This window comes from Taudactylus pleione, unplaced genomic scaffold, assembly GCF_031769625.1.
Source record: "Taudactylus pleione unplaced genomic scaffold, aTauple2 ptg001839l, whole genome shotgun sequence".
NCBI classification, from domain to species: Eukaryota; Metazoa; Chordata; class Amphibia; order Anura; family Myobatrachidae; genus Taudactylus; species Taudactylus pleione.
Genome location: NW_028286236.1, coordinates 311,854 through 326,004, shown reverse-complemented (window position 1 = coordinate 326,004; position 14,151 = coordinate 311,854). Strand labels below are relative to the sequence as shown.

At 47.9% G+C, this 14,151-nt stretch overlaps 1 protein-coding gene across 2 annotated transcripts in view; it reads left to right on the top strand.

Moving 5' to 3' along the window:
- The window catches only part of LOC148436303 (uncharacterized), a 22,915-nt gene extending 8,764 nt beyond the window's left edge, over positions 1-14,151 (top strand). Inside the window, exons 7-9 of one of the 2 annotated variants that reach the window (XM_088465061.1) lie at positions 699-796; positions 5,668-5,920; positions 12,504-14,151. In XM_088465061.1, coding sequence (XP_088321187.1) covers positions 699-796; positions 5,668-5,920; positions 12,504-13,921 — 1,769 coding nt within the window. In that variant the 3' untranslated portion in view covers positions 13,922-14,151. Of the gene's footprint in view, positions 1-698; positions 797-5,667; positions 5,921-12,500 lie in introns of both variants that reach the window. The other variant, XM_088465060.1, reaches the window with a different exon arrangement.

The window sequence follows — 14,151 nt, the reverse complement described above, 5'->3', positions numbered from 1 at the left end:
CATGTCTCATAGCTGAAACCCTCTGTCAGATCTCCGTGTAGACTAGTCCATACTAAGAGACCATTGGGAATTAGTCGGCACTGCCCAGGAAGCGTTGCAGCAGTGTGTCCACACGTACCCAGAAGAAGCCAGCTCCAGGTGCTGGTAATAGGGGCATGGGAGGAGTAGTTCCAGGTGCTGGTAATAGGAGCGTGGGAGAAGTAGTTCCAGGTACCGGTGTTGGAGCCTGGCGGTGGCAGCGAGTTTCCCGCCCACTAGGCAGTGGGAGGAGTCAGTAATAGCGCAGTCACTGCCGGTGAGAGGGAATCCCTAGGAGTGGTGGAGTAAGCTGACTCGGGTTACTCAGGGATCAGTAATCACCCTCTATTCTATCATGTTATACATCTGTGATCACCTGGCAGAGTAAGCTCATCCAGTCACAGACGGCCTTACTGATAAAGGGCCCATTTATGGACTGACCCTACATGCCGCCCAGTATATTGTGTCCTGCACAGGGGACTCTAATCACCACTGACCAGACTGTCTGTAACTTCTTATTCTGTGCTGGTAGTAACAATGGTCACACGCTGCTAGCTCTGCGGGTGGTTGTTCCCGCTTGTAATCTGTGCCGACTCCTTCCTGCTGGTTATGTTACTGTCACCTCAGCATCTAATGATCACATATACAGAATGTACTCAGTCACTGTGTGTCTCCTACAGATGGAGCCAGTAACAGTAATACCCCAGAGAGATGTCCCCGTCCTCTGTATTCCCAGCACTGTACAGAGGAGAATCACAGGACCCCACAGGAGCATCAGGTAATATAGGTTCTTCCTAAGGATCCAAATTCCAAAGTGACTTTTTATTAATGAATTAATCTGCTTCTAATTGATTGTCATTTTTCTATTATACTATTTATTCTCAAATAATGTGCTCAGACAGTATTAAAGTGTTTTCTTCTTCATTGCCATAGAGGACACAGGGACAACGCTCGTCTGGGGCTGTGCAATAGGACTGCTCACCAGACAGTTAATCTTCTTTGACTTCAGGGCAGCCCAGCCTCCTCCCCCTATACCCCGCCCCCAGCTCCAGGCAGCCCAGCCTCCTCCCCTATACCCCGCCCCCAGCTCCAGGCAGCCCAGCTTCCTCCCCTATACCCTGCCCCCAGCTCCAGGCAGCCCAGCCTCCTCCCCTATACCCTGCCCCCAGCTCCAGGCAGCCCAGCCTCCTCCCCTATACCCCGCCGCCAGCCCTAGGCAGCCCAGCTTCCTCCCCTATACCCTGCCCCCAGTTCCAGGCAGCCCAGCTTCCCCCCCTATACCCTGCCCCCAGTTCCAGGCAGCCCAGCTTCCCCCCCTATACCCTGCCCCCAGCTCCAGGCAGCCCAGCCTCCTCCCCTATACCCCGCACCCAGCCCCAGGCAGCCCAGCTTCCTCCCCTATACCCTGCCCCCAGCTCCAGGCAGCCCAGCCTCCTCCCCTATACCCTGCCCCCAGCTCCAGGCAGTCCAGCCTCCTCCCCTATACCCTGCCCCCAGCTCCAGGCAGCCCAGCCTCCTCCCCTATACCCTGCCCCCAGCCTCCTCCCCTATACCCTGCCCCCAGCTCCAGGCAGCCCAGCCTCCTCCGCTATACCCCTCCCCCAGCTCCAGGCAGCCCAGCCTCCTCCCCTATACCACACCCCCAGCTCCAGGCAGGCCAGTTCTCATTTTGTGCCGGCAGGAGCCGGGCACCCTTCTAACATTGGTCCCATATCTTTATTTTATTTTTTACATTTTATTCTAATTGAGTGAGTAAAGCTGACGCTCCACCAACCGCTGGCTTCGGTAGCCGTGGTGCTGGCAACTGGGTCAGCGACCTCGTCCGTGTACTCCTCTAGCACAGAGGACCCCAGCTGCAGCCGTCACCAGGGAGAATCAGGTAAGGTGGCTTCCTGCAAATTCACCCACCGGCTCTAACAAGCCGTCAACACCTGGGCTCCTGTCTCCCCGTATACCTCACTCTCAGGTCAGGTTATACAGACAGTCTCCGGAGAGCTGGGCTCCTGCCTCCCTGTATACCTCACTCTCAGGTCAGGTTATACAGGCAGTCTCCGGAAAGCTGGGCTCCTGTCTCCCTGTATATCACTCTCAGGTCAGGTTATACAGACAGTCTCCGGAGAGCTGGGCTCCTGTCTCCCCGTATACCTCACTCTCAGGTCAGGTTATACAGACAGTCTCCGGAGAGCTGGGCTCCTGCCTCCCTGTATACCTCACTCTCAGGTCAGGTTATACAGGCAGTCTCCGGAAAGCTGGGCTCCTGTCTCCCTGTATATCACTCTCAGGTCAGGTTATACAGACAGTCTCCGGAGAGCTGGGCTCCTGTCTCCCTGTATATCTCACTCTCAGGTCAGGTTATACAGACAGTCTCCGGAGAGCTGGGCTCCCGCCTCCCTGTATACCTCACTCTCAGGTCAGGTTATACAGGCAGTCTCCGGAGAGCTGGGCTCCTGCCTCCCTGTATACCTCACTCTCAGGTCAGGTTATACAGGCAGTCTCCGGAAAGCTGGGCTCCTGTCTCCCTGTATATCACTCTCAGGTCAGGTTATACAGACAGTCTCCGGAGAGCTGGGCTCCTGTCTCCCTGTATATCTCACTCTCAGGTCAGGTTATACAGACAGTCTCCGGAGAGCTGGGCTCCCGCCTCCCTGTATACCTCACTCTCAGGTCAGGTTATACAGGCAGTCTCCGGAGAGCTGGGCTCCTGTCTCCCTGTATATCACTCAGGTCAGGTTATACAGACAGTCTCCGGAGAGCTGGGCTCCTGTCTCCCTGTATATCACTCTCAGGTCAGGTTATACAGACAGTCTCCGGAGAGCTGCGCTCCTGTCTCCCTGTATATCACTCTCAGGTCAGGTTATACAGACAGTCTCCGGAGAGCTGGGCTCCTCTTTCCCTGTATACCTCACTCTCATATCACTAATATGGTTTCCTTTAAGGATCCAATGGAAAGGAAGTTGGAAAGCTTCCTTAAGGCTATTTATTCCCATGCAGGTGCTATCACACCTTCGGCTATAGCTTCCGCTTGGGTGGCTAAGACCATCGGCAGTTGGAAACGACCTCTCTTCTGGTACTCCTAGGAACCAGTTATTGTTCCAAGTGGCGCATATTAAGGAGGCTGCCTCCTATCTGGACGAGGCAGCCCTTGACACTAGTATAACCTCCAAAGTGTCAGCTTCCCCCATCGCGACTAGGAGAGCCCTCTGGCTTCATTCCTGGCGTGCAGACTCTAGATTCTAAGAAGGCTATGGAGGCCCTTCTTTATTATGGGGAAATTCTTTTTGGTCCGGAATTGGACAAGGTGGTGGCATCTAAGACAGCGTTTCTACCATCTGTAGCAGCCCCTAGATTTCGAGCGTCTAATTTTCATTCTTTTCATCCACAGGGAAAGGCTAGGGGCCAGTCTTCCTCCAGGTCCCATGGTTCTTCCTCCAAGGGCTCCATACCCAAATCAAAAAGCGCTGGGCTGCCAGTGTTCCCGCCACCAAGCCTGACGACAAGACTGCATCCACACAGGGCAGGCCTCCACCTTGGGGACCCCAGCATAGGAGGCTGACTTCTGCTTTTCTCCGAGACCTGGCTGGCCAACACATCGGACCACTGGGTATGGGAGGTGGTTTCTCAGGGCTACACTCTAACCTTCTGAAGGCGTCCTCAGCCCAGTTCTTTTCCACAGGTTTTCTAGCAGATCTACAAAAAGCAAAAGCACTGCTGGAGTCATTTCACTCCCTTCTGGCCTACAAGGTAATTATTCCAGTACCCAGGGCTCAGAGAGACACGGGCTTCTATGCCAATCTCTTCTTGGTTCAGAAGTCAAGCGGTACCTTTCATCAATACTAAAGTCACTCAACCGCTTCTTGCGGATCCCCAGATTTCGTATACAATTTCTATGTTCTATCATTCTATCACTGGAATCGGGAGATTACATGGCCTACCTGGACACTCAGGATGCTTATGTACATGTTCCTATCTGGCTCAGTCACCCGTGCTTCTTCTGGTTTTGCGGTCCGGGTGGATCATTACCAATTTTGGGCTTTGCCATTTGGTCTTTCCACGGCTCCACGAAAATCATGACAGTCATGGCATCTCCTTTACAGGTGTTAGGATTCTCCATTACCTGGACGGCCTTCTTATCCTGGGCCAGTCTCCAGATGTCCTCAGTGAACATCTTCATCTGGCTCCACCTGGGGGCCTGAATGTACTTAACTGTTTAGTGAGTCAAACTTCAGGACAGGATGCGCAGATTCTTGCATCACTGCCGAGTATCCACTCTTGCATGCGGGTCATGGGCACACTTGTTTTCCACCTTTGACACCCAGTTTTCCAGTTGGCCGCTTCAGGGGGCAGTTCTGACCCGATGGAATGGATCCTATCCACATGGACATGGGCCGCCCCTTTTAGATTCAGAATTGGGTTCTGCTCCTCACCGATGCCAGTCATTTCAGGGTCAGTGAACGGTTCAGGAGACCAGCCTTCTGATCAACATTCTGGAACTCTGAATGGTCTTTCAGGCTCTGTGTCTAGTGCAACTGCTCCTCCAACATCGTCCAGTCCAGGTTCACTCCGACAACGCAATTGTCGTTGCCTACATCAACCATCAGGGAAGCATTTGCAGTTGCGGCGCCATGAAGAAGTTGAGTCGCATTATTAGCTGTGCAGAGCTTCATCTTCCAGCTTTGTCGGAGGTCTTCATTCCAGGGGTCCAGAATTGGGATGTGGACTTTCTAAGCCGCCAAGATCTTTCCCTCGATCGGGCCTTTCTTTGGACACAGGCTACCTTCTGAAGGTCGTTTCTCGGTTCCATATCAACTAGGAGATTGTCTTTCGCTGGAAGAGGCCTCTTTGGATGTGATGAGCGCCCTCCAGATCTACGTAGACCACTCTTACATCCGTAAGTCCGTTTCCATATTTGTGCTCTATGGCTTTCACAAATGGGGCTGGCTGGCTACAAAGCAGACCTTGGCCCGCTGGCTTTGTTTGACTATCTGCCACGTGTATGTGGTGACATTTCTCCCAGCACCAGCCGTGGTGACATCTCATTTCACCAGGTTGATAAGTACTTCTTGGGCAGCACGCCATGGTAGGCAGAGAATCTCTGCAGGGTGGCTACGTGGTCTTCTGTCCACGTTTCTTTTTCTATTCCTTTGACACCTTTGCCTCTGCAGACGTGGCATTTGGGTGGAGAGTTCTCAGTGCAGCTCAGGAGCATCCCCTCCCTTATGGGAATTACTTTGGGATATCCCAGATTTGTCCCTGTGTCCCTTATAGGTAGGAAGAAGAAAGGAAGATTTATGCTCTTACCTGGTTAAACCATTTTCTTCAAGTTCCATAGGGGGCACAGGGCGCCCACCCTTACGCACTTGGCTTGCGGAGGTTTGTTCTGTTTCTGGTTCCCCTGTCCATCTCTTTGTGTGTGTTTGGAGATGTGTGTCTGCCAGTCTTCCTTCTTCTCGCTCCTGCCTTGGGCTTGCTAACTCAACTGGCTTGCCTGGGCCTGGGAGTGGGGTATAGATGAGAAGGAGGCAGGGCTGCCCTAAATCAAAGAAGTGTGTAGTGCCCTATACCAGCGTTGTCCCTATTGAACTCGAAGAAAAGGATTTAATCAAGTAAGTACACAAATCTCCTCATTTGATTGTTTTGTGGGTAATTTAGGATGAAGACCTGACTGCTATTAAGGTGGAAAATATAAAGAGAGAAGAAGAGATGTATCTGACAATTATAGAGGTGGAAGATACAGAGGGAGAAGAAGAGACGTATGTGACTGATATGAAGGCAGAAGATATGCAGGGAGAAGATGAGACATATGTGACTGATATGAAGACAGAAGATATAGACGGACAAGAGACATATGTGAGAGGTGATCAGCAGTGTAAGGAGGAGGAAATCCCTACAGATATCAGCACAGGTCAGTAATAAACACTTACTACAGAATAGAGTCACATATTCTCTTTGCTCAGTCACTACAATAATCTCTTATTTCTTACCCTCCTCTGTCAGTGAACAGTTTATATTTTAGTAAAGCTAATTATAGAAGAATCATCCACAATTTATATGAGACATGGAAAGTGTAATCAGACGTGACAGAATGATGTCTAAGTCTATGAGGGATGTAATAGTAGTATATATCTAATGCAAATATGTCACTGCTTACCACACTGCTATTGGCTGCTTTCCACACTGGTTCCACCCACTGTGATGAATAAGTGCTCTGAGGTAAGTCAGTAGATGATTGTGTGATCTTACTCACTACTGTTTTCAGCTGTAATTCCAATGTGCTTTCATCTGAGGAACAGTTTGTGAGGTAAATCAATATATTTAAATGCCCTTATAAACAAATTAATAAATGTGTGTGTGTTAATATAGAGGGAGAGAGTAACAGGACAAGAAGGAGCTCATAGTGTAATAAATAAAATACCAATTGATGGGTGTAAAATAGGTAAGGATATGCTTATCTGAGTGTGGTTCCACTCAAGGGTGATGAAAGTCAGGATAATCTCTCCTTGGACACTTTTTCAACCACCTTTAATGATCTCCATATCTGGAATACAGGCCAGCACTAAGCAAACAGAGAAGACTCATGATGTAATAATTGTCACCTGGTTCTCTGCCCACACCTTCCTGATCTGTTACCGTTTCCGGCTTTCACATCGAGAAATCCATGGTTTTGGACGGAAGACGTTGCGTTTAGGTTTTTGTAAGCCTACCCTGCCCTAAGGGAAGCTTTTCAGCTTTCCGTGGTCCAGTGTCCCCCAGCTTAGATGAAAGAGAAAACAGGAATTTTGTAATAACTTTTACATCCTTTTCTCTGATTCCATCTGGGGGACACCGTGTTCCCACCGTTGCACTCTGTTGTTTTGTTGGTTGGTTCTTGCTGGTTTGTATATTACACTGTGTTGTTTCCCCTTGGTTTATCGCTACTTTTGAAGTTGTACTGATGACGAAGAGGTTGCAAAGGGGAGGAGCTACCATCTTACAGGTATACTAGTCTAATAAGTGCCAGCTCCTACGGTCCTCTCTGCTACCCATGATCCAGTGTCCCTCAGATGGAATCAGAGAAAAGGATATAACAGTAAGTACAAACATCCCATTATCCTACTCGTGTGTGCCTGACATTTATTGATGGAGAGTTGTGCTGGAAGCCACATGGCTTGTAGTAAGGGTAGCACTTGCTGATGGTGTGATATAGTCATCTCAGCAGCAGTGAGAAAATGTCCAGTGGGCCAGTGGGCGCTGTCACATGTGTTGTCTGTGCTCAGCATGGAGGACATGCACATGGGCATAGTACTATGTAAAGAGACGGAATTGTCTAGGGAACAAAGTAACAACACCTTTTTCCAAACCCTAGTGATCTGCAACCCCGTGTCATCACATTTGGTGGCAGCAGTGGGATCGCTCAAGTTAAAAGCTCAGCAGCAAGAATCAGCAGAATGGAGACAGCAGCACCAACAACGCTCGCTGAATGGGTTCTAAAATGGCATAAAAGAGCTGCCATGGTACTGGCTGGAGTAGAGGTCGTCTGCACACTCAGCAGTACCAGGAGACATTTGAGAGCCACATTGCCAGGGGCCAGGCTGTGAAACAAGCAGATTGCTGGTGGTTGTTAGCCTCACACCAAAGATGGCACTACATAAGCGTGAGGGCACCACATAGACCCTACAAAAGTGGAGACTGTGGATGAAGGAGCCCTGTTATGCCTACAACATCCTTAGGAGTCCTTTAAAGTTGCTTAGGAAGACATTCAATGGTGAAGCTAATAGATGCCTTCCTCGGATGCCTAAGGCAGGCTACAGCTCAAAGTGTGGATCAATGATCAGCCTGGAAGTCAGGAGTGGGAGAGGGGCGGCCATTTACAAGTGTGTTTGGGCCACAGTTATTTGCTACCAGAGACATGTAATTAGGAATCTGGTGGAGGATGTAAAAATTGTGACCTGCTAATCATAATTCCACCATATCCAATAGGCTATGCACTAGACTTCTCAGGTAGCATGGCCTTCTGACCCAGGTTTGGTTATAACACCAGTAAGTTTGTGCTGAGAACATGGACTAAAAAGTTGGATAGGAAAGTAAAGAAACCGGAATTGTGTAGGTGACTAAAGTTACAACGTCTTATTCCAAACCCTACCTGGACTGTACTTTTTAGCCCAGTGTTCTTTAATTACTTCATACCCTGGTGCTTATACCAGCCCTTTACTGATAATATGACATTGTATTTACATTTATGGTTATGTGTTGCCGTGTGACATTAGGTGATAGATGTTTCCATACAGAATGTTTATCCCTATGCCCTTAGGAATAGATCATACCAGAAGTACCTGTGAGGGAAATATGACATCAAGGCCAGCACAATGTGGTAAGCGGTGTATGCATTGCAGAGAGTAGCCCGGCGCCTTCCGTGCCCCGTTCGCAATGTAGCTTTCTCCTTTGTGAGTCCCGGCATCTCCTCTCTGCATCTTTTCACATCCCCCTTCAGTTATATTCTCCTTAATTTAACACAATTTAAAATACTGACATAGTTTGGACTCGAACCTGTCACCTCTGCTTTGCAGTCAGACAACATACAAATAGAGGGATTTTCTGCCACAATGGAAGCCTTTGAATTCTAACTAAATGCAGCTAATTCACATTCTCTGTAATTTAAAATACAGTCCTACCATGGATTTGAACTTGGCACCTTATACTTTGCAGTTAGTCACCTTACCAATGGAGCCACTTGCTACTATATTAGAAATATGATGGCACAAGTTTGCAGGAGGGTGCCTTACACCCTATCATCGGCCCTTCTTCACAGGTTAAATTCTCCCTCCACAGTTGACACTCAAGGGTTGAGTGAATTAAGGTACCTTGTACCTTCTTTTTACTCCCTATTGCCAGAGAGCCAGGAGTCTGACCCAGCAGGGTACTGGGGGCAGGATAGCACAAAGACCCCACCAATCTGAACCTTCGGTAACTCCCCTGAGCAGATCCTTCCAACGAGGGTATTAGGAGGGTGATAAAGGAGGGTTAGACTGAGGGCTGTAGAGATGAGTCCCTGGCCCTAGGATAAGAGGTGATACTCTGCCAGGGAATCATTGTGGAAACTGTCGTGTGGAATTGTATTACTGAAGTGTGCTGTGCTCTATATCACCCATTCTGATCAATAAACCACCATTGGTTTTCATCTACCACCGTGCCCAAGTAATCTGCAGCCCCATAGCCTCTGTAATTACGTGAATAATATGTGGTGCACCAATGCTGCCTTTATTGAGACTTTCTGTTGTGTGGATGTGGAATGTCTAGAGAAATCTTATCAGTGATAGTGGTGGCTGTTTATATTCCCCCCGTGTGATGTTCTGGGTTGTTTGTGGACCCGGGGTGGTAGCAGGAGTGATCACAGAAGCAGATTTAAAAATAAAACTAGAATTTTTAATAAGTGCTTGAGTAGACAGATAATGGCAATAAATAAAAGTCCAGGAATATATAATGTGCACAAGAGTTCTGTGGTGGGAGTAAAAGGGTTAATGTCCAAGTAGATACAATTAAAGCTGTCCAGGTGTGCAGGTAGTGAAACTGAAAATAATCAAGCCAGGTTTGTAGTGAGCTGAAAATAAACAAGCCAGGTATACAAGTAGTGAACTGAAGCGCAGGATGTCAGCAGGCTCAGGCACTCAGGTATGGGCAAGGGTGATGGAGGAAGCGGGGTAGTCCAGTGGGAGCTAGGAGCTGACAGGCAGACTGCGAATTCACAGGAACAGGTAAGCACAGAGAACTCCCTCTCAGCTAGGCTGAGATACACGTTGCACTGGCAAAGAAGGAAGGCACTGACCCTTCCTAAATACCCCATGCCGTGCTGTTACTGACCAGAGGGAACATGTGACTCACCAGGATTGGCCAGCCGCATCACATGGCCAGAAGGCAAGATGGCGGCGCCCATGCCAAACGGAATGGAGACGCCGCCAGGCCTTACCAGCGCAGAGTGACAACAGGCCCGCACAACAACGCGCGCAGCCAAAGCCCCCCGCCAGACACCAGCTCCGCCACCAGACAGCCCGCGCCATAATGACCTCACAGGTAACACTCGCCTAGCGCCATGCTGAAATACCCTGGCCGTGACACCCCGCAGGCAAATGAGGGTTGTGCTCTGGACATTGTATGTAATGCCCGAGCTAAACCACAATCTGCTTATGTGGAAGGAGCATCCAGTGACTGTGTGTCACCAGCCCAGAGATCTGACCAGTCTCCTCTCCACACTCTCTGGTGTATCTCATACATCAGGAGCCATCAGCCACTATTATACTCCTGCTCTCCTCACATCATGACACTGTGTGTTACCATCCCAGAGATCTGGCCAGTCTCCTTCCCACACTCCCTGGTGTATCTCATACACCAGGAGCCATCAGCCCCTATTATTCTCCTGCTCTCCTCCTCACATCATGCCACTGTGTGTTACCAGCCCAGAGATCTGACCAGTCTCCTCCCCACACTCTCTGGTGTATCTCATACATCAGGAGCCATCAGCCCCTATTATACTCCTGCTCTCCCCCCTCACATCATGTCACTGTGTGTTACCAGCCCCGAGATCTGACCAGTCTCCTCCCCACACTCTCTGGTGTATCTCATACATCAGGAGCCATTAGTCCCTATTACACTCCTGCTCTCCCCCTCACATCATGTCACTGTGTGTTACCAGCCCAGAGATCTGACCAGTCTCCTCCCCACACTCTCTGGTGTATCTCATACATCAGGAACCATCAGCCCCTATTATACTCCTGCTCTCCCCCTCACATCATGTCACTGTGTGTTACCAGCCCAGAGATCTGACCAGTCTCCTCTCTGCACTATAAAACCATATACTCACACATCACAACAAACTCCATGTATATACACACACACAAAGCTATAAGCACACACTTATTATTGCACAGTGCTTCCACCAATGCTTGTCTACAATGAATGATTCGGCCTATAAAAGTAGTGTGACTCTGACAATGGGACTGTGACACCTGAGTGTGACCAGAGGAATATATAATGACTGTTGCCATTTGCTACCTTTGTGCCTACCTGGAGACCTGTGAGTAGTGTAACCGGTGGCCAGGACATGCTGCTAGTGTACACAGCTACTGTGCTTCCACATCTCCAGTGTGTATGTGTGAGAGTAGTGACTGGTTGCCCTGTGTCACTGGCTTATGTGGTTTTCTGTCCCATGATACTAGCTGGGCAATGTGTAAGGTTGGGGAATGTTACTCACCACATGTCACCGTGGCTGGGTCTATGCCATCTGCTTGGTAATCCTGTTGTGTTTGTATTTTATCTGTGCAGCAAGAGCCATATCTGCTGTATGTACAGTTATTATTGTAATAATTAGCTGTACCGTAGTTTGCAAATTAAAATTAGACATCGTGGTCTCACTATCAGTATTATTTACTGTTATTCTTAGGGGGTCCGTATGCCTTACGCAGTATAAAAACATAACACATTGCAAGCCTAACGAGGGAATAGTGCATAAGACTTACAGTACAAAACATTGTAGCACATGGGATACCAGCTATAACAACATTGAAGCTTATACAGTCACAGTAATCACAGAAGCAGCATGGGCTGAGCCCAATGGTTCTGTTAGTATTGGGGAGGAGGTAATAGTATAGGTCAGGGGAGCGAGAGCACAAAAGGAAAGAGGGCCCTGCTCATTAGAGCTTACAATCTATAGGTGGAGGGGCTGACAGAGAGGGGTGACACACGGGAGAGACAGTGAGCGAGGATCATAGTGAGATGAGTTAGAATGAGAGCAGGGAAGCTTTAGTAGAGGTCAAGGTGGGACGTAGTAGAGGTGGGATTGAGAGTCTATATGAAGCTTAGAAAGAGGTGGAGAGTCTGAGAGTATGAGAGTTCCAGTGGTGGGGAGCAGCACCAGCAAAGTCTTGGAGGCAGGAGGGGAAGGATACAATTAGTTGGGAGGAGAGGTGCCAAGCATTGTCGGGGCAAAGTGGGTGATGGTAGTCTAGAGGGAGATGCAGTTGGAGATATAGGGGGAAGAGGGCTTTATAGGTGAGTAAAAGGTGTTTGAATTGGATTCTGAAGGAGATGAGGAGCCAGTGTTGGACCTTTTGGGATAGTGGAGGCAGAAGCAGTAGATTGGAGAAGATGAGCCTGGCAGCAGCATTGAGGACAGTTTGGAGTAATGAGAGATCAGAGTTGGGGAGGACACACGGGAGGAGGTTACAGTAACCCAGTCTGGAGGTGACTGGTGAGTGGATGACTGGGAGAGGGACTGAATGAGGGTATTGAGAGGGTGGAGTTGAGGATATCTCCAAGACAGAGGACTTGTGAGATGGATGACATGGTGAGGTTGCTGATGGATAGTAAAATTGAGGGAGGTGAGAGGACTCCAGGTGGTGGGAAGACAATCAGCTCATTCTTAGACATGTTAAGTTTAAGAAAATGTTGAGACATCCAGAACATTTGCTCCTCAATATAAACAATTATGTCTATCCTCATACGTTTGTTTCCAGTAGATGGACGCACAAGCAGGAATACCTCGGAGGGAGATCTCATTGTGTGTCCAGGTTTTAAAATAGAAGATAAGAACATCAGACAAGATTGTCCAGGAGAAAACCCCATTACCCTAAATATACATCCAACACTTCACAGTGCGGATATGTCATATGGTCCCTCTAATCATGAGGAACGTTCTTCTGATAATTCAGATCTTGTTACACACAATACAGCTCATAAAGGTGATACGATATTATCTTGTTTTGATTCTGGTAAAAGTTCTATACATCAGTCATTTTCTGTTACACATCATAGAAGTCACACAGGTGAGAGGCCATTTCTATGCTCTGAGCGTGGGAAATGTTTTACCAAGAAATCACATCTTGTTAGACATAAGATGACACACACAGGTGAAAAGCCATTTCCATGCTCTGACTGTGGGAAATGTTTTACACATAAATCAGATCTTGTTACACATATGAGAAATCACACAGGTGAGAAACCATTTTCCTGTTCTGAGTGTGGAAAATGTTTTACACATAAATCATCTCTTGTAGTACATCAGAGAAGTCACACAGCCGAGAAGCTACTTCCATGCTCTGATTGTGGGAAACGTTTTACCAAGAAATCACTTCTTGTTAAACATCAGAGAACTCACACAGGTGAGAGGCCATTTCTATGCTCTGAGTGTGGTAAATGTTTTACCCAGAAATCACATCTTGCTAGACATAAGATGACACATACAGGTGAGAAGCCATTTACATGCTCTGACTGTGGCAAATGTTTTACACATAAATCAGATCTTGTTACACATCAGAGATGTCACACAGGTGAGAAACCATTTTCCTGTTCTGAGTGTGGGAAATGTTTTACACAGAGATCATCTCTTGTTGTACATCAGAGAAGTCACACAGGTGAGAAGCTACTTCCATGCTCTGATTGTGGGAAATGTTTTACCAAGAAATCACTTCTTGTTAGACATCAGAGAACTCACACAGGTGAGAAGCCTTTTTCATGTCCTGAGTGTGGGAAATGTTTTATACGGAAAACACATCTTCTTATACATCAGGGAAGTCACACAGGTGAGAATCCATTTCCATGCCCTGAGTGTGGGAAATGTTTTATACATAAATCAGATCTTGTTACACATATGAGACGTCACACAGGTGAGAAACCATTTTCCTGTTCTGAGTGTGGGAACTGTTTTACACAGAGATCATCTCTTGTTGTACATCAGAGAAGTCACACAGTTGAGCAGTTACTTCTATGCTCTGAGTGTGGGAAATGTTTTACCAAGAAATCACTTCTTGTTAGACATCAGATGACACACACCGGTGAGAAACCTTTTTCATGTCCTGAGTGTGGGAAATGTTTTATACGGAAATCACATCTTCTTATACATCAAAGAACTCACACAGGTGAAATACAATTTCATTGAGCTGATATTCATGGACCCTAGGTGCTGCACAGAGCACAATTCAGGTGTGTAGGAGGAAAACACAATAAATAGTCTTAATAACGACTAAGTAAACAACAATATGTAGTTGGTATCTAGTGAGGAAGTCTATGTCATGCTGCCAGTCTATACGTTATAGTCACACATAAACAAAGTACAACAGCAGGAAGTGGAGATGGTTCAGGAAGAGCATAGATCACAGCGCAGTCAGT